The following is a 26,907-nucleotide window of genomic DNA, read 5'->3' as shown; positions in this document are numbered from 1 at the left end:
ATATGCATATGCATATGCATGTACATACATTTATAAAAGCATAGTAGTTTTCAATTTTCATTAGCATTCTTTATTCATAATAAAGAGATAAATTAATTGCTTTGTGGCTTCTCTTGCATTATTAGCAAAATATTCAGATCAGACCTACTGATTATTGTGAGATTCCATTCATATATGAAACCTTGCTATTAAACAGAAATGAAAATTTTGATTTTTCCAATTGTGGCATGGAAAAAAGAAACAGCCTATATCCCACCTAATTTAAGGAAATAATGCTGAGAGATAGTGTAATAAAATTTTAAAAGAACTACCAACTATCTACGTTGTGAATGTAATTGTTATGAATATCCACTCCATTTGAAGTCTAAGGTGATGAATAATTCAAAATCATGGATAGCTTAAAAGTTATTCATGTACTTGAAAAGTTAAGTAGTTAACCTTGAGCTAATAATTGATTTTTTTTGTTTTACTCTTGTACATTTGTAAGAGGATAGTGAAAAATTGTTCATCCAAAAGCAAGGTAAATAGCTGGCAGCTCCAATTTGACACTAAAACAACACACACAGAGTCGTTCAGTTGCCTGCTGTAATTATTAATCTTTACATTTTTATAAAATAGTGAATATTTGCTATACCTTATGTTTTAAGGGAGAATTCTATCCAGATTTGAAAGCAGACATAGTTGGGAAATAGTTTTGGGACCCTTTTGAATACTAGTCTTTACTACTAACTATAGTCTAATATCTGATTGAAAGTTGCATTAAAATACTTATTATTTGCATTAACATAATACTGGAGCATGGCTACCCTATAATTATAAAGCCATAAAAACTGAAAGAAAAATTGTTTATATCCATGCTACATTTTTTTTAATTCCGTAGGAATTTAAAAATCACTCTACAGAGATTTTGTGTGTGTGTGTGATTTACAAAAAAATTATCTGTAGTGTAATAAAAGTTTATACACCTTATGACTGGGCCAATGGCTAAGATATGGGCCAGTCATTTCTTTATTTTAACCTGAACTTTATTTCTTACTGTTAGTTTGAAGAGTGGTAAAATAGTCAATCAAATACTGCTGTTACTCTCTCTGGATTACTTGGTCTATTGGGCCTAAAGAAACTTCTAGAAATCAGATGAACATTAAAGAGAATTAGAAATCTTCCTTTTCCCCTTTTCACACTCTGTTTCTCAGTCTAGTTATGTCTTGGTGGAAGCTGTATAAATTGATACATTTCCTGGAAAGGTGACATGGGGCCATGTGATCGGCAGTGGGATTTAGTACCAGTATCAGTGGGAGGCAAACATGCAGAGGTGACCAACATTTAAACCACATGGCAAAATCAAGATGGACAGACATGTGGTGTTTTGAATGGATGCTCTTGCTAGTGGGGAATGGGACCTCCCTGCAGATATCCATAAGTGAACCTCTAAACCCTCTTGAGAGGGATCAGGCTGGCACAGTTGTCTCTGAGATGGTGTTCTTCCTGACAACTTGTCTCTTTTCTCTCCTTTTCAGGCAGCATCCTCTGCCTAAAAAGACATAGTTGGAAACCAAAGAGGGATTGGACCCTGCAGCGGTTGCTATAAAAGAGCGAAGGGAAAACATTTTTCTAGTTGTTCATTGCACTACTACTGTCTTGGCATGGATTCCAAGCTCTCTTGGGGTTTTAAAACAAATAACATCAGTTATGTGTTGTAAAAGATAAACTTGAAACAAAAGATTTCCTTTCTCTTCCAGTTTGTTGTTGCGGTGTTCTGGACCATCTATGCCTATGACAGAGAGATGATATACCCAAGATTGCTTGACAACTTTATCCCAGGGTGGCTGAACCATGGAATGGTGAGTGCATTAAAATAAATAACTTCCATTCATAAAAAGCTACCAAAGGGCTATTCTTGAATTCAGACTTCCCATCATAGAGACCTAAGCATGTGTCAAGTTCTGGAAGAGGAGACCAAGAGAAGAATAGCATGCGTAAATGAGATGTCTTCCTGTGGGACTGAGCCATTGTGTAAACAATGTGATAGAAGAGTCCATTGGGGGGTGGGGGGGACCAGTGGCATTAAATCATACAACTAGCTCCTTTCTGGATGAATGCAGTTTCTGTGCCCTAAGAAGCCAGTCCTCATACCTCAAGGTTTCATTTCTACTGACACAGCTATTGGCCCTTGGTTCCACCTCCACCTTGCTGCAGAGGAACCATGTTGGAAGGAACATTGCAATTGGGCAGTTTTCCCAGAACACAGCAAGACTCTTGTTTCCTCCAAGATCTGTGGCTGACATTTGAGGTGTCTATTTTTCCTCTACAAAGAAATGCATATTGAGTGAGTGCTTCTGTTGAGTTTATGTGAACGAATGTCATGTATGTAGGTGCCCATGGAAGACAGAAGATGGAGTCGAATCCCTGGAGCTAAAGTTACAGGAGGTTGTGATCCACCTGATGTGGGTGATAGGAACCGAATCCAGAGCCTCTGTATCAGGAAGTACTCATAACTGCCGAGTCCTCTCTCCACTACCCATTGGAGATTTCATGAGCAGTGGACATCTGCCTTGTCAAGGTCCACTCTTGCCGGGAGTTTTGCCTCCCATGGCTTTGCTCTTTTCTGCCTGTTTCTCTGTGGCACTTGAGCTCTGTCACATTGATCTCATTTGTTTCAGTCAGATACTTTGGATGGTTTGTTTACCACTGTACAAGACTTGAGGGTAGTATTTCCTATAGAGAAGTTGTGTATCCTGTTTTCAGCTTCTAGAATGGAGCATGGTTTTGTTATTAATGAAAAGCAATTTTTAGAGTAATCCCAGGATGTTTCCGTTGAAAAGGGCAACCTGCCACAGAAATTATAGGGGAAGCAAGAGTTAGAAATCAGGAGTCTAAGGTCCAAATGACAGTTCTCTCTGTTATTTTCCTTTTGTCCCCAGTTGTGGGACATTTTAAACAAAACACAATGCACAAATTAACATGACTGTACAGAGGGACTTTCATCCATTCTTTCTTAAAGGAAACCCATCAAAAGTGGTATATCTCAGGCAGTTGGAATTTCCTATGCGCTCAGTCAGGGCTGTTGAAGACTTAACCTGTTGATCTAGTCTCCAACATAGAAACTGGGTCTTGTTAGTCTTCAACATCTCTCAACTCAAGCATCCTACTTCTCTACAGAGTCCTTGTCTTAGTGTTTCTATAACTGGGACCATGACTATGACCATGACCAAGGCAATCCTTCCTCCTTTACTGAAAATCAATTATCTTCTCATACAATATAACAGTTTCCTTTCCCTCTACTCCTCCAGTTCCTTCCCACCTCCCCTTCCACATGGATCCACTCCATTTTTGTCTCTTATTAGAGAAGAATGGACTTCTAAGAGATAATAAAAAGTAACAAAATGAAATATATGATAAAGAAAAAACTGTCACATTGAAGTAGATGAGGCAAACCAACAGAAAGAAAAGTAAAGCCCAAGAGAAGGCACAAGAATCAGAGACATTGGTTCAAACACCCAGGAGTCCCATAAAAATACTAAACTGAAAGTTTTCATGTAAGAAAAAAACCTGGTGCAAACGTGGAAAGGCTCTGACCTTGCTGATTCAGTCTGTTAATTCATTTGGCTTTGTTAATTTGATTAGGGACTTGTTGTCCTGGTGTTCTCTATCCCCTCTGGCTCTATCTTTCTTCTGTCACCTCTTGTAGAGTTCACTGAGCTCTAAGGGGAAGGATTTGATGGAGGCATATGATTAGAACTGAGTGTTCCAAGGTTTCTCACTCTCTGAATAATGTCTGCTTGTGTGTTGTCTTTGTTTTTATTCCTATCTGCCACAGGAGGAAGCCCCTCTAATGATGACTGAATAAGTCACTGATCTATGAGAAGACTAGAATATCATTAGGAGTCATTATATCACTACTTTGTTTCATGAAAGAAAGAAAGAAAGAAAGAAAGAAAGAAAGAAAGAAAGAAAGAAAGAAAGAAAGGAAGGAAGGAAGGAAGAAAGAAACAGTAGCATTTGATTTTATGCAATGTTTCCTGGCTATCTAGACTCTAGTTCTTGACCATCCAGTCAGGGTTGGGTATGGGTTTGATCTCGTAGAGTGGACCCTAAATCATATCTGATTACTCCCACAAACTTTGTACCACCATCGCTGCACATATTTTGCAGGCAGGACACCATTGTAGATCAAAGGGTTTGTAGTAGGGTTTATATTTATATTTCCCTTTGGTAGTCTGCATAGTACCTTCCCATATCAAAGATACTAGAACACAGGGGTGATGGTTCAATGTAGGCACCAGCTCAAACTCTCCATGTTTAATGAGTTATGTGAGTGTTGTCTTCAGCAATGAGGACTTGTACTTTTGTGGAGAGCAACCCATTGTCTTGGCAACAGGCTTGATTGTTTAGGGATTTCTGTGGGACCATTTTGATATAACAAAGTCAATTGGATACAACTTAGATCTGTTACTAGAAGCATAATTTGGTGACATGATATGGTCAGTTGGGACTCTGTTTCCCCATTATTTGGCTACTTCTTTAGGATTGCTTTCATATATTTTAGGAAGATTCCACTATACTATAGTTCCATACCAACCTTCAAATTTCCCTCAATTCTAGATGTCTCTTTCCACATTCCCTCCCTCTCTCTCCCCATATGATACTTCCAATCCCCAGTCCACTCATAAGAGCTATTCTGTGTTCCCCCTTGCATGGAGATCCATGTGTCTCCCCATTCCCTTCCTTTGTACCTAACCTCTCTGGGTAGCTTGGTTATCATTTACTTAACAGCTAATATATACATACAAGCAAATCCATACCATTTTTATCTTTTTTGTGTCTGGGTTACCTCAGTCAGGATGATTATTTTCTTAGTTACATTCATTTGCCAAGGCAACTCTTATAAGAACATTATATTGGGTAATAGTTTTTAGTTTAAGAGGCTTAGTCCATTATCATCATGGCAGTGAGCATTGAGGCACACAGGCAGAGTTGATACTGGAGAAGTAGTTGCCATTCTGTGTCCTGGTCAGCAAGTAACAAGGAGAGGATGGAGACTGGGTCTGGCATGAACTTTCAAACCTCAAAGCTCACTCCCAGTGACACACTTCATCAAAAAAGGCCACATCTACTCCGACAGGGCCATCCTGCCTAATCCATCTAATCCTTTCAAAGAGTTCCACTTCCTGATGACTAGACATTCAAATATATGAGCTTGTAAGGGCCATTTTTATTCAAACCGTCACACACCTGTACAGCCAGAGAGGGCAATTATTTATTTTCTTCTTATGAAGCTATTCCAAATTCCCCAAGCAGATTTAGCTGTTTTGATTTTCATGTTTACACACACTAGCCTATTTCTACTATGTATGTGTTTACTCCCATAAAAAGTTTCAAGGTCCTATGCAAAACATCCGCTTTTGAATCCTAAGCATACCTTGCATATGCTACAATCAATACATGCTTGATATATTGAGGAGTGAATTAAGTACTGTCAGTTTTCACAATTCTTTTCTAATTGATTCTGTTTCTTCAGACTATTGTGTGCTAGGTATTCTATAGTAATTGCATCTTTAATTTTTTGACAATTGTCACTATGAACAAAACTTTATGTCATTTGTAAATGAAGAAACCAAGGCTCAAAAATTAGATACTCAGTGTATATGTATGTATATTTATATACACACAAATATTATATATTCTCTCCCAAATCACATAGCTATGATGATAGCAATGAGATTTGATCTCCTGCCTATTTGGTTTCAAATGTATATACTTATTAATGGTTTGGGTTTTATGTGATTATGGAAAACATGAACCAATTCTTTTAAAATGTTATTTTTTATAGATTTTATAAGTATAGGTCAAAATGCAGAAGAAATATTTTGAAGTTTTGTTTCAAACTGTATAGCATAGTTTAGCTGTTGAAGAAAAACCAGTTCACAATTAATTAGGGATTTTATAGAAAAATATTTCATGGTATTTGTCACTCCTCAAACAAGAATATAAATAAAGATGCCTTTGCCACCATACAAATAAAACCAAAACACATCGTCACATGCTTATTAGTTGCAGGCTTTGGTCACTATCAGCATATTCTTACTCAAAGATGAAGCAACTTTTGTCCTAGTATCTTAAATATGATGAGGAGTAACAGGAGCTGTTTTTATTAGGAATCCAAACTGAGTGAATTAGGTACTGGGATCCCCTGAGACTGTTGCCTACTGCCCACTCCAGGAATACTATGCAGCTCTGCTGATGTCAGGAGGTCTTAGCTGAGAACATAGTTACATCACTGCTCTCACCCTTCACTCTTGTCCTGTCTGCTTATTTACATCCCTAAACTGCACAGTATTACCTTCAGAGCAGAGAAGCAATCATTCCATCTGGAGATCCGTGCTCGGAAGTTTTAATATTTCAAATAAATGGCTTAGGCATATGTTTAGCCATTGGGAAAAAACTCAGATTTTTTTTCTTGACTCATTTGAATAACTTGAAGGGTTTTCTTTTAGAAGTGGGGCCATTTAGGAATGCTAGGAGGAATTGAATGATACAAATATTTAGCAAAGAGGAAGAATACATTAATTAACCTGTCAAATCCTCTGAGGTAATGTAAGCTCAGTAGATTCTTTCACAGTGAAATTTGTTTCTCAGCAGAAATAAATGAACAGTTGTTGGCAATTTCTAAATCATGGTCCCAAGTTAATGACAAAGAATTTTTTCTCTCTCTCCCACCCTCCTCTCTCTATATGTATATATGTATATTTATAGATAGATAATCAATGTTTTGTTGATTATTTAGATTGAGAATCAAAATCTGAACATTAATTTCTATAATTACAAAAACTTAACTTTTATAAAAATGTATTATAAGAGATATGCACTTTCAAAAATTAAATATATTCAGTTTTCAAAATTTAAAGTCTTAAATATTTTAATATTATATTTTCAGCTTAAATTATAGATGCTATCATTACAATATTAACCTTTTTAGTTACTTTTCTGTTGCTGTAATAAAATGACCAAAACAACTTAAGGAAGAAAAAGTTTATTTGGACCTTACAGTTCCTGAAAGTTAAGAGTCCATCATGTCAAGAGGAGGAGTAGCAAGCCACAGACATGCGCAGGAAGCTGAGAGCTCACATTTCCAAAGACAACCGAGAAGTAGAGGAAGTGGACATAAAGTGAGAGAAGACTGTGAACACTCAAAGCTTGCCCCCAATCACATGCTTCCTGACTTCCAGCAGTTCTCCACCTCCCAAAGGTTAAAACGACCTCCCCCAACAGCGCCACCAAGTGGTGACCACATGTGCAAATACCACCTTGATGAGGAATATTTCTCAGTCAATCACAGATTATCCAAGTTTGTTTTAGGAAAATACATCTGACGATTTAGAAGTTTAGCAAATATTATAGTTTGTTTGCTTAGCTAATAAAATGTGAGTGTTTCTGTAATCATTGGTTCTCCATGCCTATCTACCTGTCTTGTCACCAAGGATCTGGGTTGTAGTCATCAAGGATCTTTCCAACATGGCTGTGGAAATCTCAATTGGAGAGGCGTAGTAAATATAAAGGTTTCTTCTATTCATCAATCCTGGCAAACCAGAAAAGAGGGTCCAAATGAGAGGAACCCTCTCCCAGAGATTGAGAGAGCGATCTCTCCAATGGGTGGATTAGTAGTAAGGGTAGAGTAGTCAAGCAGTAGTTGCAACTGGATTTCATTGCAGTCTAGAATGCCATTGTCGTGGTTAAATCAGGGCAAGAAGAGAGCTTGGTGAGAGGAAAGGACATGACATGGGTGACAGGTAGTCTCTACCTATTTGTCAGGAATGTTGAAACACCAGTAAAATACTAATTTAAAAGGTTATAATAGATTGCTGTTACCTATTTAAATATATATAATTAAAACCATCCCAAGAAAGAATGTAGTTTTTCTTGTGCGTATTCAGTGAAGTCTCCAAATATTTTCTATGGATCTAGAGTTCAGGGATCTCGGAAGTACAAAAGAGTTGTAAATAAATTATAGCCCTGTCCCAAAGAATATCACTAACTCTGGAATTTACAATATGATACGTCTGGGCATAAAGTCAGTCAGATGACTGACCCCAGACTCCCAAGATCTGAAACTCAAAAAGCATTTTTTTTTTGTTTATGTTAGTAATGCCAGAAATTAGACACAGATTAAACTAAAGGAGAGTGTTGTACCTTTTGTTTACAAAAACCAATCCTCGACTTTATTTGAATGACAGCAGGGGAAGTGTGTCGATGAGTATGTGATAACACTAATTCAGTTCATTGTAGAAATAAGAAGCTGCCCCTGGGCTCACAAAAATAGCTCCCAACTTTAATTTATTATAAACTATAGAACAGAATACTTTATTTCAGCCAATAAATGTGCAGTACAAATTCATCCTGTCCTTGCATCCTGATTTGTATTTGTATTCCCAACAACTCTATCCACTGAGAAGACATTTACCAAGACTTGACATGGAAGAATATTTAATGTACTTACTATGGATGCTCAGAATAATAGAAAACTTACTTTTATGTCTTTTTACCACTGATGACCATACAAGAAAGAATAAGGCCTCACAAGCAAAAAGATTGGTTCCTATTTTAGTTGCTGTTCTATTGCTGTGAACAGATACCATGACCAAGGCAGCTCTTTTAAAAGAAAGTATTTAATTGGGATCTTGCTTATAGATTTAGAGGTGTAGACCATTATCATCATGATGGAATGCATGGAAACATGCAAGCATTCACTGGAGCAGTACCGAAGAGACATATTATGGTCTATGTAGATAGAGAGAGACTCTGGCCTTGGCATGGGCCATTGAAACCTCAAAGCCTACCTATAGAGACATACTTCCCCCAATAAGGCCTTACTTCCTTAACCTTTTAATCTTCTCAAATAGTGCTATTATGTGATGACCAAGCATTCACATATATGAACCTATGGGACCTTTTTTTTTTTTCAAACCACTATAGTACCCAAACTACCGAGATTGGTCATGAAGAGAGATGTAGTTGAAATTTCTGCAAAGCCTGCAATAAGTGGGAACCAATTGTTAGTTCAACTCAGAAAAATTGTGTTGAAAACCTTCGTTCTGCCCAACAGGCTGTTAGCATTGTGGGGTCACCCACCCAATGAGGCAAATGGAAGAGCAGTTTTAATGGATGCAAATGTTGCTTAAAGTTGATGCAAATGAGGAAACATTGCTGTAAAGGCAGAGTACTCATGGCTGTTTTCACTCAGACAAGAGAAGCACAAGCTTTCTGACCTGTCTGTGGTTTGTGAACACTGAGCCCAGAACCTTTCTTTTCAGCCTAATGACTTTTCAGGAGTCATGAAAATAAATAAATAAATGTTTCAGATCTAGGAAGATTGCAGGCCTTCAGTGATGTTCTGACAAGAAGAGGCAGTGATGAGCCGTGCTCTGCTGTAGAAGACCTAGGGTGAAGGCAAACCAGTGTGGAAGGCTAGGGTATTATTATCATCATCAGTATTAGAGCAGATCTTAAAGCAGGCAGAATCTTTATATTCTACAAATCTCAGCAGGAATGTTCGTTCCCCATATAATTTATGAGAAAAAAAATAAACCCTATTACTTCTCATACTTGATTTGTCATGTCTTGTTATATTTAACTGATACCCCCAAGAGCCATAATTTAGACAAGTAGTTATCCTGTTCAATATTATTTGACATTTGGTAGTGGAGAAAGATTTTCTCCATCTGGTTTTCCCAGAAGATAAGTGCTACTTGCATTATGGTTGGTTTTGCGAGAGCTCAAGATCTGAAATTATTTTGGTAGATAACATGACGTCTGGAATTCACAGCCTTGGGTTTCACAGATTGCACAATTCATGGTCTGCAGAGTCTGTGCCATCCTGGTATTAGACACTTCATGAGGGGAGTTGCTGAAGGAAATAAGAGCATCGTAAACACTGCACTGCAGAGGGTCGAACTGGCCTTTCTCAATTCTTTGTTGCATTCATTCTAAAGTAAGTAGGAGACATCTGAGATTTTTGAGAAATAAAAATGAGAAGTATGAGTGAAGGTGAGAAATGTATTTTCTGATGGGGTTGCAAGTGTTCTATGCGAAAGTAATTTACAGGAATTGTTTACTCTACTGGGAACTTTTGTCCATGACTACATGTTCTCCCAAGTCTGATTCCCCCATTAGGTTTTGCAGAATTAAATTTTAACCTTTGGGTTTCTTCTTCCTTTTTAAAAAAATTACTTTCTACCTTTATTTAAAATATGAATAGCCCCAGTAGTGGTAATAGTTCAAAACAGTCCTCTAAGTTCTATTCAGAGTTCTTGGAGTCATCAAAACCCAAACCCAAAGTGTGGTTTACTTAACAGCCTTTCTCCCTAAACCTTAAATCCTGAGATTTCAAAATAAATTTAATGCATCTGTTTTCCATTCATTTGTACCTAGGTCTTCACACTTTGTGGAGGGTGGTGGCAAGCAGGAAGGTGTTGTCCTGTGCACTGGCTTCCATCTTCATGCTGCAGACACATCATTCACGAGTCAATTTCTTGGCAGAATTCCAAACCCATATCCTTTCCAGTTCCCTTTAAACTGAGGTGCCAACATGAGTTAACATCAGTATATTTGCCAAAGAAAGTAAAAAGAACAAAATCCACATTGGTGCCACAGAATCACACAATCCCAGAATCTTACACTTGTGATCCCAAGATCTTCCAGTGTATATACCATGTGATATAAAAGTTCCAGAACAATACTTGATTGACTTGTTGCAGCACTCTCTGATTGGACAGATCCAAAGATGAAGATCCAACAGGGAACAGGTTATCACCTGTGGGAAAGGTCATCACAAGGAGCAAAGGCCTTTCTCCAATTCAGGTCAGCCAATTGTCTTTACCTGTTCTGTCAGATCTGAACACCAATCCTCTTGAGTTCCTCTCATAAACTCTTTGAGCTAGTCTCACTATCTCTGATGACCTCATCCTTGTAGTTTATGCAGGCATCATTTCAACTCTGTGCTTCTGGGTTCCAGTATGGGAGATCGTACTCAGGTTTTGACATATGGAGTAAACATTAAAACCAACTCACTACATTAACTCTCTTCCTGTAAATCTTATACTCGCCATGTGCTGCCATTGCTACATAGACAGATGTGTCCACGAGCTCCCTTGTACCACATCTCCGAGGTACGTCCTATTAGTCAGATCTCCTAAACTTGCCCTGGTCTCTTTTTAGATCCACTTGACCCACTTTAGTTCAAGGTTTCTGTTTTTCAATTGAGCTATGGCAGCTGATCTTCTCTCTGCCTCCTGTGTCTTTCTGCCTTTCCAAGTCTCCTCTGTTTAACCTCAGCTAAGCCTTTTAGCAGCCTAGATTGCACTACTCAGAGAATGGAAGTTCCAGTGGCTTCTAGTACATTCCTTGCTCAGGTATCAACTGTGAGGGAAGGGAATCTTGGTCTCCTGGGATGAGTGGGTTCCTCATGTCCCCCAGGGCTTTACTGATGCATTGCTTGCCTTCCATTTGTTTACCTGGTGACTTCTCAGAGTGGTTTTCAGATCTAAAGGGACACCAGTCCCTGCTCCCCACAGTTCCTTTCATAAAAATTTAGTCAGAAAATACCTGTGAGGAAATGCTACAGAGGCCCGTCCTCATCGTGCTCCATCTTTTCTTACCCGGCCACATGTTGCCTATACCCATTTTTTCAGTTTTGTATGGCATTTACCCAGTGCACAGCAATGTGGTGTAACCATGGTCCTTGCTCGTAAGTATTGCCATGTTTCCACTAACATATTTTGAGGTTAATTATTCTTTACATCAAAACTTTTATGCCTTTTTTTAACTGATATGGGTAGACTAAGATTTAATATCATTGCTAGTGTTTTGGTTTTTGGTCTCAATTTAGAATACTTAATTGTATTTCTAGTGGAATCTGTATGTGAATGTAGGGTAGACTATGGGAAAGCTACAGCACAAAGAATTGGGGATTACTAGGTTAAATATATTTGAGATATTCTTTTTTTTTTGAATTTTGGTTCCAATGGTTGTGTCATTGAGTTGAAGTTGCTTTGGGAGAGAAGACTGCATAAAATCAGCAAGAGCAAGAAAGTGATTAACATTTTGAGCAGAAAAAATATTGATTTCATGGTCATCTTGCCTGAAAGAAATGCACCTTTGATAGAGATGTGTACATGTTATTGTATTTAGTAAACTAATATGGCAGCTGTGTTTCCTTTATTCTAGCCACTTCTCGATAATGACAGAAAGAACAAACTTTATTTCCAAACTTCACTTTCCAGTATGTGGGCAGTCGAATGATCTATCTTAATGCTTTAAGCTAATCTGGCTACCTTCCAGCCAACATCCAATAATACTCCCAGTTAGACCTTCCATGATCCACCTGAACTCTATGAACTCCTTCCTCCTCCTCCTCTTCTTCTTCTTCCTCCTTCTCTTCTTCCTCTTCCTCCTTCTCCTCCTCTTCCACCTTCTCCTCCTCCACCTCTTCCTCCTCCACCTCCATCTCCTCCTTATCTGACTCCACCCCCATTTCCCTGACTGGCAGAAGTCTTGCCATATTCTCTATACTGTCCAGCCATTGGGTGATCAGCATTTATTGACAGGGCAAAGAATAAATGGTAAGAATTATCGGTTTCAGCTTTCTCTGAGTATTCACATATCTAACTCAGTACCTGGGATATAGTAACACTCAGAAAATGTACTCTATGAATGAATAAATGAATGGTTGAGTGAATGAGTAAGTGTCCTCACTCTGTTTATACTCCCTGGGCTGAACCTGGATTATTTTCTTCCTGTGCACCCAAGCTGGAACATTACCAGTACCATTTCATGTTCATGTTTCATACCTCAGCCTCTTAGTATCCCACTCGAAACACTTGAGCATCTTTGTTGGACCCATTGACTTTTGCCAATATTTTCTCTTCAAACATCAGAATTACATGTACCAGCCTCCAAGTGACCAGTGTGACAATGTGCCGGAGCTGGTGCATCTATCAGGGGTTCAGATTGGGAGTGACACATGCAGCTCCCTGCTCTCTTGGTACCTTTGCTTCTTGGGAACTCGTTCCAAGAATCTTGTTCCAAGAATCTAGTAAGGAGCTACCTCTAAGCATAAATTTGTATTCTATTTCATCAAACATCTTTCTCTAGAACATGGTTAATCATTTAGTATATGATTTTAGGACATTGATAAACATCCATTGGCCTTATTATAATGTGATTGTCGTACGTATCCAGGTACTGGTATTCACGAGGCCTCTTTCTCTATGTGCTACGACTCTGTTGCCCACACTTCACACTCAACAATGGGACTTATATTCTTGCTTTAACTCATCACAAACTGAACCCCAAAGATGCTTACAGTTCTCCAGGATACACGTCTTATAGCTACATGTATGAGCCATCTGCAAGGGGGGACTGGGCCAAGTGACCCCTAGATTTTCCCTGGTTTTAGTATTTGAGAAAAGTATAAATGATATAAATAGGTATGAATGAGTTGTGAAATTGATCATAATAGGGTTCACTATCAAAGTCTTGAGTGTCTCAACTTAGTTCCATTATGAAGAACTTACAACTTATTGTGGGAACTCATGAGGTATACTGTGAACATGCAAACACAGGGCCCGATACATAGTAGGTCTACTAAATATAGTGCTATAAAATAAAATAAAATAAAATATAAAGCCTCTGTAGTAAATGATTCTTACTTATCATATAATCAAGTGAGTTAATGTCAAAGTCTGAAATTCCAAGAAAATTGCTGATAGAAATTTTATACTTGCAGAAATGCTGCATTTGTACAAACTTTTTACATGACCAGATAACAAAATTTCTAGGAAACCAATGTGTGTCTACGATATAAGGCATATGTTTTTGAACAATGAATTCTCATCTAGCTTGAGCACATTTAAGCTTTTCTCCTCAGTTGCACCTATTGGAAAGAGTGCTGCTTAAATTCAAATTTGACTGCTAATCTTCACACATATGGCAAATGTGGACTACTCAGACCACAGCTATTTTGCTACATTCCATGGTGTCTCATTTATTTGTTTGATTTGCAGCTATAGCAACTAGATTCCACCATGGTTGGCTTTTACACAGCCCCACACTGCGATCAGTTTGGTGGACGCTTGGCACTCAGTACCAGATTCAATTGAAGACATATGCACAGAATCACTTACCACATTTTAAAAAATGTTTTTTACACTGGGTTAGACCTGTGCTGTTTGTCTAAAATACCAAAAGCGACTTTCTGCAAGTCGAGTGGGCGATTACCAATGCTGCAACCTTCTTTACTGTAAGGTCTCAAATCTTGGACTTTTTCTTGCTGTACTTTTCAAGCCCCCACCTGACTTTGAAGCAGGCTGCTTGCCTCTCGCCCGAAGCTCACCCCTGTGAGGCTAAAGTGTGACCCTGGAGCAATGCCATTGCTGTGCCAGCCACATGGCTCTGCAGTGACCCTGAAACAGAGTTTTGCCAAGTCAATGAAATATGGGACTTCAAGAAGTACCATTTCTCCAGGGATTTAGGGAGTTTGTATGGTAGTGTCAGAAGTAGAGCTCTGAACTGGGCATTGGATTACCAGACCTTAACAGCTTTATGGAGTGATGTTCCCTCTTGGCTTTTGAAGAAGCACACTGTAAAATGTTGGAAAAATTAGGTAATGAAGAAAACTGATATCTCACTATCATTTTCTTTAGGCAGGTTTCTCCCATCTCCCAGCCATTTGCCAGAGGAAACAGGGACTCTAAAAATATTTTTTTTTAAATGGGGAGATGGGAACTTAGAACGGATGTGAAGCTAAAAAAGAGATGAAGATGCAATTAGTCAGGTGCGGCAAGTGGGAAGAGATATCTCTCCCTTCCGTTGTAAGCGGCTTGTGGGTGGCATTTTGATCCATCAGATTTGGGCTCCAGGAAGGGAGTCTTTTCTCTGTCAGTGTGTTTACCTGCTGAGTAAGCTGTGTTGCTATTGAAACATGTTAGTTGATGGTGACAGCAGTTACAAGTCCATTGTTTTCAACATTACCAAGTGCTGTCTGTGTAGAACATGGAGATACTTGACTGCACTCCTCATCTTGGCCAGTAGGCTGACACCCAAGGTCTGGATTAAAAGCAATCCAGCTTGAATTTTGTTTAGAAGTTCCAGAGCATCAGACTGCAGATTCCTCTTCTGCCCCCATTCTGTCTTCCTGGGATCTTGTTTGTACACCTGTGGTGAGGCCAAGATTGTCTGAACTCTGGCTTGGTCATGACGGAAGGGTAGGGGTACCCTGGGAAGAAGTAAATCTCCTCATGTGGCAGCTCTCACTTTTATACGAAATAAGATTATGTGTTTCTTTTATTTAAAAAAAAAGACCATTCAACTCTTTTAGAACTGAAAAGACTAAGGTCACTTGTACTTTTGCAATTATGAAAGTCTTTCATGTCACTGTCCTGGTAAGTGTACCTCAGTGTAACAAAGGGAGCATACTTCAAACAAGCTCTCCTGGACATTCTTTGATACTTCATCTGGGACTTTCCTTTCCAGTAAGTAATTGGGCTTTTCTGTAAGTTTAATTGGAACCAGTAAAACAAAGGCATCTTTCCTGATGAGCTCAAGCTTTCTCTTGCATCATTTTTAGAGTTCTGTAAGTCAAGCATGCAGCTGAGCTCAACATCAAAATGATGTATTGTGGTTGTTTACACAACTGTTCACTTAATGCAGTGACAGGTTAAAATCGGCAATACTGCTGAGTGTGGCAGCACAAACCTGAACCCCAAGCTCTTGGAAGGTAGAAGCCAGATGATATGAAACTTAAGGTTGCCCTTAGCTTTATAGCAAAACTGTGTCTGAAAAATCCAAAGCGTGCAAACAAGCAAGCAAGCAGACAAGGAGGCAAGAACATGCCTTTAACCAAAGCAATCAGTCAAGAAACAAATAGCAGTGCATTTAACCAAATCATGCAAGCAAGCAAACAGCAATCCATTTAACCAAAAGAAGCACCAAGCAACAAGCAGGCAAAAATGCATTTATAAAACTGCAGTCATCATCTTGAGGTCAAGCTAGGTGATTTTTCCATGAAATCTTGCTAGATTGATCCCCACAGTTTGGATGCTGGAGGTCAAGGATCTTGGTTTACAGGCAGTTGTTACACTGTGCTCTCATATGCCTGAAAGGGTAAAAAGGTTCCTATAACCCTTTTATAAGACTGGCAATCCCCTTCCTGAACGGACCTGGCCACCTCCAAAGGCTTCACCTGCTGTACTGTCATGTCACCAGTTTGGCTCTCAACCTAAAATGTTCGAGAGAACACAACGTTTCTGCTTCTTCTGGCAAGCACAAAGAAAGGGAGGCAGAGACCACTAGAACTGGTGATACTCAAGATGGTGGGACAGTTCATTATTAGATCACAAAAGCCAAGAGACAAACCAAAAGAGGAAGGCTCCAGGAGTGAGATTTAATGTGACAGTGTCTATGCTTGGCCGGCTTATGACCTCAGCAATCTTTCCCTTCTCGCTACGGTGGTGTATTTTTATTGTCTCTGTAGTAAATATTTTAGGTATTATGAAAGAAGGGAGCTAATTGTTATTCAACAGAATCTAATAGTGCTTCACCTTTAAACCATATTCACTGTTCTAGACAGTTTAGAATCATGAGATGTTTTTATATGCAGAACTTTAAAGCATTGTTGATGTGAACATTTGTGTGTGTGTGTGTCTGTCTGTCTGTCTGTCTGTCTGTCTGTTTTGTGGGAAGTTCATATGTAAATATGTGTATGTAGAGGACTTGCCCGGCACTCCTTAGGAGCTGTTCACTTTGTTTTTTGAGACAGGGTCTCATACCTGCCTTGCAGATCACAAAGAAAGCTAGGCTGTTTGGGTGACAAGCCCCAGGGATGCACCTATCTCTTCTTATCCAGCGCTAGGATTACAAACATGCACCTCCACAATGATCTGCCTTTCTCCTCCTCTTCTTCCTCCTCTTCCTCCTCCTTTTTCTTGTCCTCCTCCTCTTCTTCTTCTTCCTCCTCCTCCCCCCTCCTCTTCCCTTCCTCCTCTTCCCCATCCTCCTTCTCATGAGTTGAAAAGAGGAGATGGAGATCTGCCTGCCTGTAACAGCAGCACTTTACCAATGGAGCTATTTTCTGAGTCCCTGTAGGCCATTATCTTACTGAAAGACTTCTTTCCACATCTTTGCACTGGTCCTAGTTAAAGATGGGCCTCCTTACCAAAGCCCCAGGTAAAGATTTTATGAACCCTATACTAACACAATGACCTTTTTTTGTTGTTGTTTTTGTTTTGTTGTTGTTGTTGTTTTTGGTTTTTTGTTTGTTTGTTTGTTTGGCTTTTTTTGGTTTTTCGAGACAGAGTTTCTCTGTGTAGCCCTGGTTATCTTGGAACTCTCTGTAGACAAGGCTGGCCTTGAACTCAGAAATCCGGTTGCCTCTGCCTTCCAAGTACTTGGATTAAAGGCGTGTGCCACCACTGCCTGGCACACAATGACTTTTGTCCTCTGCTTTTAAGACTCAGGTTTCTTGCCTCTGCCAGAAGTGCTGGAGAGTTAACCACATGTGGGAAACTACTGTATATCTGTCAGACATTTTCTGTTATTTTCATTTGCCTTTATACTAATGTAGATGGTTACAGAAAACACAATCCTTATAGAAAATCCATTCCCTTTTAAAAGCCAGGTACATCTTAAGCAATCTCCATACCACTTTCTCCTTTAGAACTGATCACTACTGCATTCACGGTGGTCAACCCTGGTTGACTTATGCATCGCCCTCATAAGATTCAGAAAAGGGGAGAGCAGCACACCACCTGTACTTTTAAAATACTTTCTCCTGTACATGGCTTTTGAGTCACATTTGAGGATCTTTGAATTTATTTGCTTCTGTAGCATCCTTGAGGTTCAAGGAAAGGGACTTGTTGAAGGAAATAAGGAAGTAAGCCATCTTAGTGACATCTGGGGTTAAACTGAATGGAACTGGTGGCAAAGAGACCAGTGGTGGTGTTGGAACACCCAGAGACACCCAGCGACACTCAGCTCTAGGTGGCTGGTCAACAAGCTCTGGCTTCTTTGCCTTGGTTTCTATGGGACGAATATACTGGCACCCTCTCTAGATTGTAGGAAAAATGAATTAATTTTGCCACTTATTAAAGATAAAAGTATACTCTATGTGTCAATTGCTATTAATCCTTGAAAATATTTATGGAGTTCAATGGTCTGTAAGTAATTAAAGACTGCAGTTAACAGGGGATATGGGTTTCCTTAGCATTACATGAAACAAAATATAAATCTTTTATATAACTCTATTTCCCTTAGAAAGGTTTTTTTTTAACTTGTCAGAGGGATTTTTAAAGTTTTATTTTATTTTCTTGGATTCCACTGCTTTTCCATAAATCCTATAAGCAGAATTACAATGAAGTGAGTCATAGCCTTAACACTGTTTTTGGAGGTTCTCCTGCCAATGTAGCTTAGACTGGAGGAGATTTTTGAGAAAAGTGTGCTTGAGAAAGCATGGGTGGGAGGAGGAATGAAGGAAAGAGAGGTGAGAGTGAGGACAGGGAAGAAGGGAGAAAAGGGGAAAGGGAGAAGAAAGGAGGGGGAAGGAAGGAAAACAGTTTGCTTTAGATCACATATGTTTTTAAACTTAGCGACAATAGAAAGGTGTAGTTTCTTGTTCTCTTAATAAGTGTTAGGCAAGCCTCAGGTTTTTTTTTTTTTTATGAGCTAGTACTTGTAACTCGAAATAGCTTCCCCTCAAAACTTTTGTTACGTAAGTGGTAATTAATTTTCAGGGTAGCTTATACATTCCTTCTATTCCATCTGAAGGTGAATTGTTTGGGCATTGGCAACGCTAGACACTAGACTGAACCGTTGAAGTGTGATAGACATGAAGAATATCCAAGCAATAAATCTGTCGCTGGAATCCCTAGAAGTTTCAACGTGAACGCTGGCAGTGGAAGGGAAACAGATGTGATCTGAGGAGTGGGAGGTTGTTCAGATCCTTCGTGTGGTTATTTGCAAGTGTCAATCTAGGGAGCAGCTGCGCGTGACCACTAAAAGTGGCCGCTCTAGTGAGTCCTCAAAAACTGTGTCTCGTTTCTTCCCACTGTAAATCTTGATGGGACAAATGTCATCTGCTAGATGGTACTTGGCATTCATGCAAGTGGACAAAGCAGAATCATTCTCCCTGTGAAGTTTATGCTTGATGTGGGGAGGGAAATGCAATCACATGATGTTGATTGTGATTCGTCCATCTTTGGGGAAACTTACTGGAAGAATACTCAAGTTCATACCGACTTACAAGGAGTTACAACAACACATATCAGATACATTTGATGAGCGAGGACCTGCTATGAATCAACTACTCTGACTCTACATGGTCAGTCTCATGTGTTTCCTATGAGCAGCACCCTAAAGCTTCCATGACACATCCAGGATACCACAGAGCAGAGCGACACAGAAACAAATTTGTTTCTCCTAGTCATGCTGAAAGGGAGAAGCTTTTCTGTGAGCTGCACCATTACAGGATCAGTAGGAAGTGGGTATTTCTTAGTTTGGATTTTATTTCTGTGAAGAGACACTATAACCACAGCAACTCTTATAAAGGCAAACATTTAATTAGTACTGGCTTACAGTTTCATAGGCTTAGTCCATTATCATGCATGCCGGGGCAGCATCCAGGCAGACATGGTGCTGGAGAAGGAACTGAGAGTTCTGCATCTTGATCTAAAGGCAGCAGAAGGATACTGTGCACCACACTGGACAGAGCTTGAGCATATATGACCTCAAAGCCCTCCTCCATAGTGACATACTTTCTCCAACAGGCCCACACCACCTTATATTGCCACTCACTATGTAGGCCAAACATTCAAACACCTAAGTCTATGGGACTCATATCTAGTCAAACCACCACAGGGTGCCACTCAGAGAATAAGGAGGAGTCATAGTAAGAGGCCAGCCCATTATGTGTGTCTCCTCAATAGGTAGTACCCTTATGCCTGACACTCTTCTTGGTGCTGATTTGGTTCCTTTTAAGGAGAATGAAAGAGGAGTATTCCAAAAAGGGAGGCATGATGTTGGGAATCTTGAGTGGTAAGATGATTTGAAGAGCAATTTCCATGCATGCGGGTATAACTGAGAAAAGAGAGAAAGGTGGGGGGACATAGAAGTATAGTTAGAAAAATAAGCAGCGGCTCTTATCTGCAAGAGCCCTGTGCACCAAAAAGTGATTGAGGGTGTCTCTCTCAAGGAATGAGAGGCTAGTGAAGGTCTTACATGAGGAAGATATTTGGATGTATGCCTGCCAGAGAGAGAGAATACGAAGGGAAGATGACTGTACGTGACGAACTGCATGTGTGGCCTTAGAAGCAGCACTGAGGTATGATCCTCCTGAAGCTGACCTGCAGAGAAGGAGGCATTGGGATCACCCAGGGCAGACAATTACACCCGTGTCCCAGCTAGAAAGATGCAAGTTCATCCTCCCAGCTGAAGGCGGTGCAGGGAGGTTTTTGAGTAAGTGAAAGATGGTTCAGACCATCTTTTCACAAGACATCTTTCTCCAGGATTGAAGGAGAAGACCTGAAGAAGGCAAGCAAGATTTGAGGATGGAGAAAGGGCTAAAAATGGAGCCTTGGCTGGCTCCTGCACTAGGGGTGGGTGGAAGAGGAGGTGGTGAAGAGAAACTCGGAAGGAACCTTTGTAGGGACTGAGGGCTGTCTTGGGGAGAAGGTCCCTGCAAAGCCAAGAAGGGAAGCTTTTCTAGAACGTGAGGCACTAGCTTCGTAGGCTACAAAGGTATAGCAGCTTGTACAGCTGCTCAGCAGAGTCCAGTGACGACAAAGCACAGCACAGCAGAGCCTACCCAGACCAAAACCAATGAACAAACAAAAAACCTCATCGATATGGTACATGAGCACACAAACACACATGTGCAAATATGAGTGCATGCAAGCGCGTGCGCACACGTGTGTGTGTGTGTGTGTGTGTGTGTGTGCGCGCGCGCGCGCACGTGTGAATTAGGGATCCTTAACTCAGAAAGAAGGGCACACAAGGTAACAGTCTTTGAGAGATGAATATTGTAGCCTCCTGGTGGATAGCCGTTCTTTTCCATGCAAAAAGGTGCTACGTACGGCTTTATTTAGCAGGCTCAGATTTCGTCCACCTAGAATTAAAATGGTCTTTGCTGCTCTTTTGACTTCATTTTTTTAAAAAATGAACATGTGTACCTGTCTTAATTAGGGATTCTGTTGCTGTGATGAAACACTTACCAAAACCAAGTCGAGGAAGACGGGTGTTATTTCGCTTACACCTCCTCATCCCTGTTCATCCTAAAGGAAGTCAGGGCAGGAACTCAGGTAGAACCCTGTAGGCAAGAGCTGTTGCAGAATCCTAGCCTGCTTTCTTATTGACCCCACGACCACAGGCCCCGGGTGGCACCACTCACAGGCCCCGGGTGGCACCACTCACAATTGCCTGAGCTCTTCCCCATCAATCACTACGTTAACAACTTCCTTATAGGTTTTCTGGTGGCACAATCATATGGGGCGTTTCACAGTTGAGGCTACTTCCTCTGTGATGTGTCTAGCTTGGGTCAAGTTGGTATAAGACCAGCTAGAATAGTCTCTCTCTCTCTCTCTCTCTCTCTCTCTCTCTCTCTCTCTCTCTCTCTCTCTTTCTCTGATTGTGTGTGTGTGTTTAGACCAAAGGACAACCTCAGGTGACATTCTCTGGAATGCCATCCACCTCCTTTGAGACAGGATTTCTTATTGAATTGGGGCTCACCAGTTAGCCTAGGGCTTTGCCTGTCTCTGTCCCCTTAGTGCTAGCATTATAAGCATGACCCACAATCCACCACACACAGTATTTTAACCTAAGTTCTGGAAATGGAACTCAGGTCCCCATGCTTGCAAGCTTTACTATCTGAACCAACTCCTCTCGGTCCTTGTATTTCTTAATCTACTGTCATCCTATATAGTTTTCATCTATATTGTTCTAAATGTTAATTTATAAGTAAAAGGAGAAACTACAGATGAGATTGCAGAAAACACTTTTTAGTTATTGAAGTTGAAGTTATTGAAGTTGAAGTTGGATGTGGTGGTGTACACCTGTCTGGAAACTGAGGCAGGGAGATCAGAAATCAAAGACAATTTGGGAGATATATATATATGCATATGTATAGATATATATGCAAAAACTCAAAGCAATAACAGCAATTTCTTTGTGGGCAGAGTGTGAGTAGACACTTTCAATAATCCTTGTATTGTTTGTCGGCAATCAAAAGTAATTAAAAATAAAACAAAGACCAAAACTGCACACATAATTTGGTAAATGAGAAGGCTTCTTGCCCTCCTTTGAATTTTTCCAGTCTGTGTCGTTGATCCTTAGGAACTTCAGATATTTCTAATGATGTGCTGTTAGAGATAGACCACTTGTTTATGTGCAGATTCAGAGAGTGGGAAATACACAAAGCAGAACTCGGTTTGGAGAAACACGGCTCTGGCCAGAAGTTCTGGACTGACACTGTGCAAAGGTCCGGGTTTTGTTGTTGTTCAGGGTATATGTAGGAACCTGAGGGCCAGTGTGGAGGTCCCAGCAGGCATGTCACAGTGGGCTAAGCATTTAGTTGGGCCATACATGCTTCTTGCCTGTTTCTCCCTATTTCTCTGATCCTACTGACAATTAAAATGAAAAGAAAAGGAAAAAACTCTCCAGGATCTTAGAATGTTATTGAGTTTGTACCAGTTGTTATGGTTACCTGCATAGCTTCATTGCTGTATTAATGTGTAATTCCCTTCATTTCTGGAAACATCATCATCGTGAAACATAATAATCCACAGACTCTTAGCAAGTCTCTCCAGCAAGGCTCAGAGACTCTGACAACAGTTGTGATGAATGTGTGTGGTTTCTGGGCCACCTGTGTGCTGCAGGCCCAGTAACTAGGACATCATGGTTTAGCAAAAGACAATTTGAAGTTAATAACTCTTAAAAGTTCAAATGTTCTCCAAACAAAGCACTTCCTTTTTCACTATAGGAAAACTGTCTAAGAATTTGTAACTTATATATGTTAGTTTTTCTTACATGAGAACCATTTTAAAGCAATAACATACTACTTGAAAAGTTACTTTGAGTTCAAGATTTTTTGTTTGTTTGTTTGTTTTTCCTGACCAGTTCTTTACACAAATTACATTTAATGAATTTATTTCTTGCATTGTAAAAAGCAGTAAAATATTAGCATAAAAGCATGTGCACACACACACACATATCATATGTACTTATGATACCCATATCTGGTACCTATGGAGGTCAGAAAGAGGGATCAGATCACGTGGAGCTAAAGTTAAGGATGATTATAAACCACATAGTTACTAGGAACCAAACCTTAGATCCTTTGCAAGAACAAAATGTGCTCTTAATTGCTGGACCATTTGTCCAACCCCATAAGAGGGATTTTAAAAAAGATACCATTAGTGGCATTTTTGAGTAAATTTCTAAGTCTGTTTTCCTCCTACTCCAGTTGAAGCTGAACAATGCAGTTCATTGAATTGTTCTTCACGCTGACTGTTACTGCCGCAGAGGATGCTAATGGATCGCTCTGCTCTCTTCTGTTTTTCCTGGCAACCAGGCCAGCTACATTTTTTGAGCTGTTAGGTGTAACCATGTGACTCATAGGACACTGGGATGGGATTGGATGTTACTTTATGTAACCGGGATCCGTGGATTGTTCATCCCTAGTTCAGTAAACTGCTCATTGAGAACATTTGAATAACATGCATCTACACCGATCATGTTCAGAGTTTCTCCCGTTGTGTTTGAATGTAATTACCCAAAGGGGATTTCAAGTATAAAGGAACATATGCATAGGTTCTATGCAAGTGCTATGCTATTTCATATAAGAGACTATAGCATCCTAGATTTTATTTTTACAGGGTCTTGGAACCAGCTCCCAAGTAATAACTATAATCCTTGCTGGTCTAAACAGTAAGAATTTCCCATTTAGATGCCACCAGCCTCATTTCCAAATCATTAGGGTTGCATATTATATCAGTTACTGTGACCTAAATGAAGGCACTGTTGATAGGCATCAATTTTAAATGGGTCCTATTTCTTAGGAGAAGTCCCAAGGTTTTTGTCTGTAACTGCTTCCCATTGCTACTTTCACTGTTTTTTTGTTTTGTTTTGTTTTGTTTTTGTTTTTGTTTTTTTAAAGAAAGAAACCAGCTTTGTAAGTTTCAGAGTACCCTAATCAGTGTTCAGTGATAAATCTTCTGTTTCAGAAGAGTCCCTCAATGGCAGATATTGTAAAATATCTGCCTCTGTAACTTAGGTCTAATTGGAAACCAAAAGGATGGAAATTTACCTTTTCTAGATACTCTTATGTTGATATCACCAAGTACTGTGCTCACTTTTATAATACAAATAGCCTTTATTATTCTCCATAATTAACATTTTATGGAAGTCTACTATATTATAGACTTGTGAAATGTCTTATAGGATATAAGGATGTATTATGTATGTATGTATGTATACATGCATGTATGTATGTATATATGTGTATGTACGTATATTTGCAGAAATCTCCAAGACATTTCAAACAAATTGTACCTGAACCAAAACATAGCCAGCCTTCCATTGTCACTGCTTTTTCTAGTATACACTCAAAATCAGCTGCTCAGTAGGAACTGGACACATATGGCAAGTTTGATTATCTATGATGATGGGAATAGAAACTCTTATGCAACTGTTGGAACATGATTCTCCCAATATTGCTATTACTTTCTTTCTTAGTTCTGATTTCAGATCAACAGTTACAACAGACTTAGAATAACAGGGGTTTAAAATGGATGGTCTGGAGACTGGTCGCCTGTGTTTTTTCAGGAGGCTCTAGGGCCAGACTCTCTCATTTGGCTGCTGTTGAATCCTCTGAGTTTTACCTTCATCTGTGTACAAGCCATTTGTAGGAAGTACATGGAAGAAGAAAGCATCCCAACGTGCACCTCATCGTTGCTCAGCAGGGTTGCTCGGTTCCACAGATATAACACAGTACAGTCTAGGAAGTAGCCTTTTCTTTTCTTTGAGACAAGGTTTCTCTGTGTAGTCCTGGCTGTCCTAGAACTCTCTCTGTAGACCAGGCTGGCCTCAAACTCAGAAATCTGCCTGCCTCTGCATCCCAAGTGCTGGGATTAAAGGCGTGCGCCACCAATGCCCAGCGGAAGTAGCCTTCTTAAGTGCCAATAGTTTTACCTTATAGAGGAAGGGAATAGAGCCGATGTGGGGCTGTGACAGTCTTTGGCACATCCCTCCTTCCTACTCCTCAATGAAGATGCTAATAAGAAAGATCCAGAACACATGAAGCAGAAAAAAGGAAGAAAAAAGTTACAGAGACAAAATAGATTAAATGGGGAACATGTTATTAATTTAAGCTGGGTGTTGGGAGGAAAGCTATTCTTTCTTATTTTATGTGTATTTGAAACATTCCACAATAACAGTTAAATAAATTTTGGATCTAAGAAATAAAAACAATCTTTGTCTGTACTTTGGTGTTCATATGAGCTCAGTGAGTTCATAGGAACTCCAGTTAAGTTCTTCCTAAATTTTCCAGGCTATCATTTCTTCTGCATGAATATTTGTACTCATAAATTTTATTTTTATATGTAGAACTTGTTAGCAGTTTGATTTTGAGTTAATTAATAAATCCTTCATGGTTGCTTTATGTAGTAATAAAGGGGATGCAGAATGAGTTTGATGAGGCCCCTTTCAGTGAATAACATCTAGTGCAGAAGATAAGACATTCCCTCAAATCTCACTGAAGAAAAATAGACTAGAAGTCCTGTGTTAGGAGATCATATCAAGCTGAAAATATCAACAAAAGTTTCTTGGATAGGATGTTTTAAACTGTGAAGGAAAAGTAAGCTTTAATCGATACAGGTGGTGTGGAGAAAGGTTTGGGTAGGGACCACCAAGAGAGAGGCTCTTGGCCAAAGAACATGAGCAGGCCTCTTGCTGACAGCTAACAGAGGCATGGGGATTTTATTATGAGTACCTGGATGTCCCATTTAAAAACAAGGCAGTAAATAAAGAAGAGGCTTTGCAAGAATGATGCTGTATATGGGCATGTAGCTGTGAGGGTCTGGTGAGGAAACACCCATCTCTAACAGTGTTGGGATACACAGATTGATGTGAGTGGTGGATGGCTGAAGCTGGAGGCAGATGAGGAGTTTACTGTTAAAGAGATTGGGGGAAAGACTGTTTTGAAAGCCAGTTTGGTTAGCAAATGGGAGTCCTGATAACTGCATCACAATGGAAATGATGTAATGATTTCAGTTGACATTAACAATGATGTGAGCCATGGGTATGAGAATGTCTGTATTCTCCTCTAACCCCCTGCCCCCACAAAGCAGACACACACACACACACACACACACACACACACACACACACACACTGAGTTAGTTCTCAGTACTAATTTTGTGTATGTAGGTATGCAGGTGTGCACACCTGTACTCAAGGAAGCCAGAGAGGTGTGTCACATGACCTCATCCATCTCTTTCTACCTTATTCCTTTGAGGCAGGATTTCTTCTGAATGTATCACTCTTTTGGGGGGTATGGTGTGGGGGTGGGGCAAGAGGACTTGCCTGGCAACCAGCCAACACCTGTCTTTACCAGGACTGACTGGCAGAGCTATCAGTGACTTCCATGCTAAGTGCTGCTGGACACCTCAGTGTTTCCTACATCCCTTGACTGTGCAATTTTTAAAAACTTAATTGTCCACTCTTCCTCAGGAGTCTCTCTAGTTTTCTTGTAGAGGCTACTCTGATTTCCTCATAGGACCGTCCTGTATAGAGTACTCACAGGACCAAGGCCGGGCTCTTCTTCTTTTCCCTCAGTTTCCTGGATGGTCCCTTGCTGCTGCTGCTGCTGCT

General features: G+C 39.9%; 1 protein-coding gene across 2 annotated transcripts in view; it reads left to right on the top strand.

Annotated features, from left to right (window-relative positions):
* Window positions 1–26,907, top strand: part of Aig1 (androgen induced 1) — a 223,884-nt gene that overhangs the window by 64,488 nt on the left and 132,489 nt on the right. For both annotated transcript variants that reach the window (XM_028779213.1, XM_028779212.1), the window contains exon 3: window positions 1,740–1,841. In XM_028779213.1, coding sequence (XP_028635046.1) covers window positions 1,740–1,841 — 102 coding nt within the window. The remainder of the gene's footprint in view (window positions 1–1,739; window positions 1,842–26,907) is intronic.

This window comes from Grammomys surdaster, unplaced genomic scaffold, assembly GCF_004785775.1.
Source record: "Grammomys surdaster isolate TR1022 unplaced genomic scaffold, NIH_TR_1.0 348, whole genome shotgun sequence".
Taxonomy (NCBI): domain Eukaryota; kingdom Metazoa; phylum Chordata; class Mammalia; order Rodentia; family Muridae; genus Grammomys; species Grammomys surdaster.
Note: the sequence above shows the minus strand (reverse complement) of the source record. Positions and strands in the feature narration are given on the sequence as shown.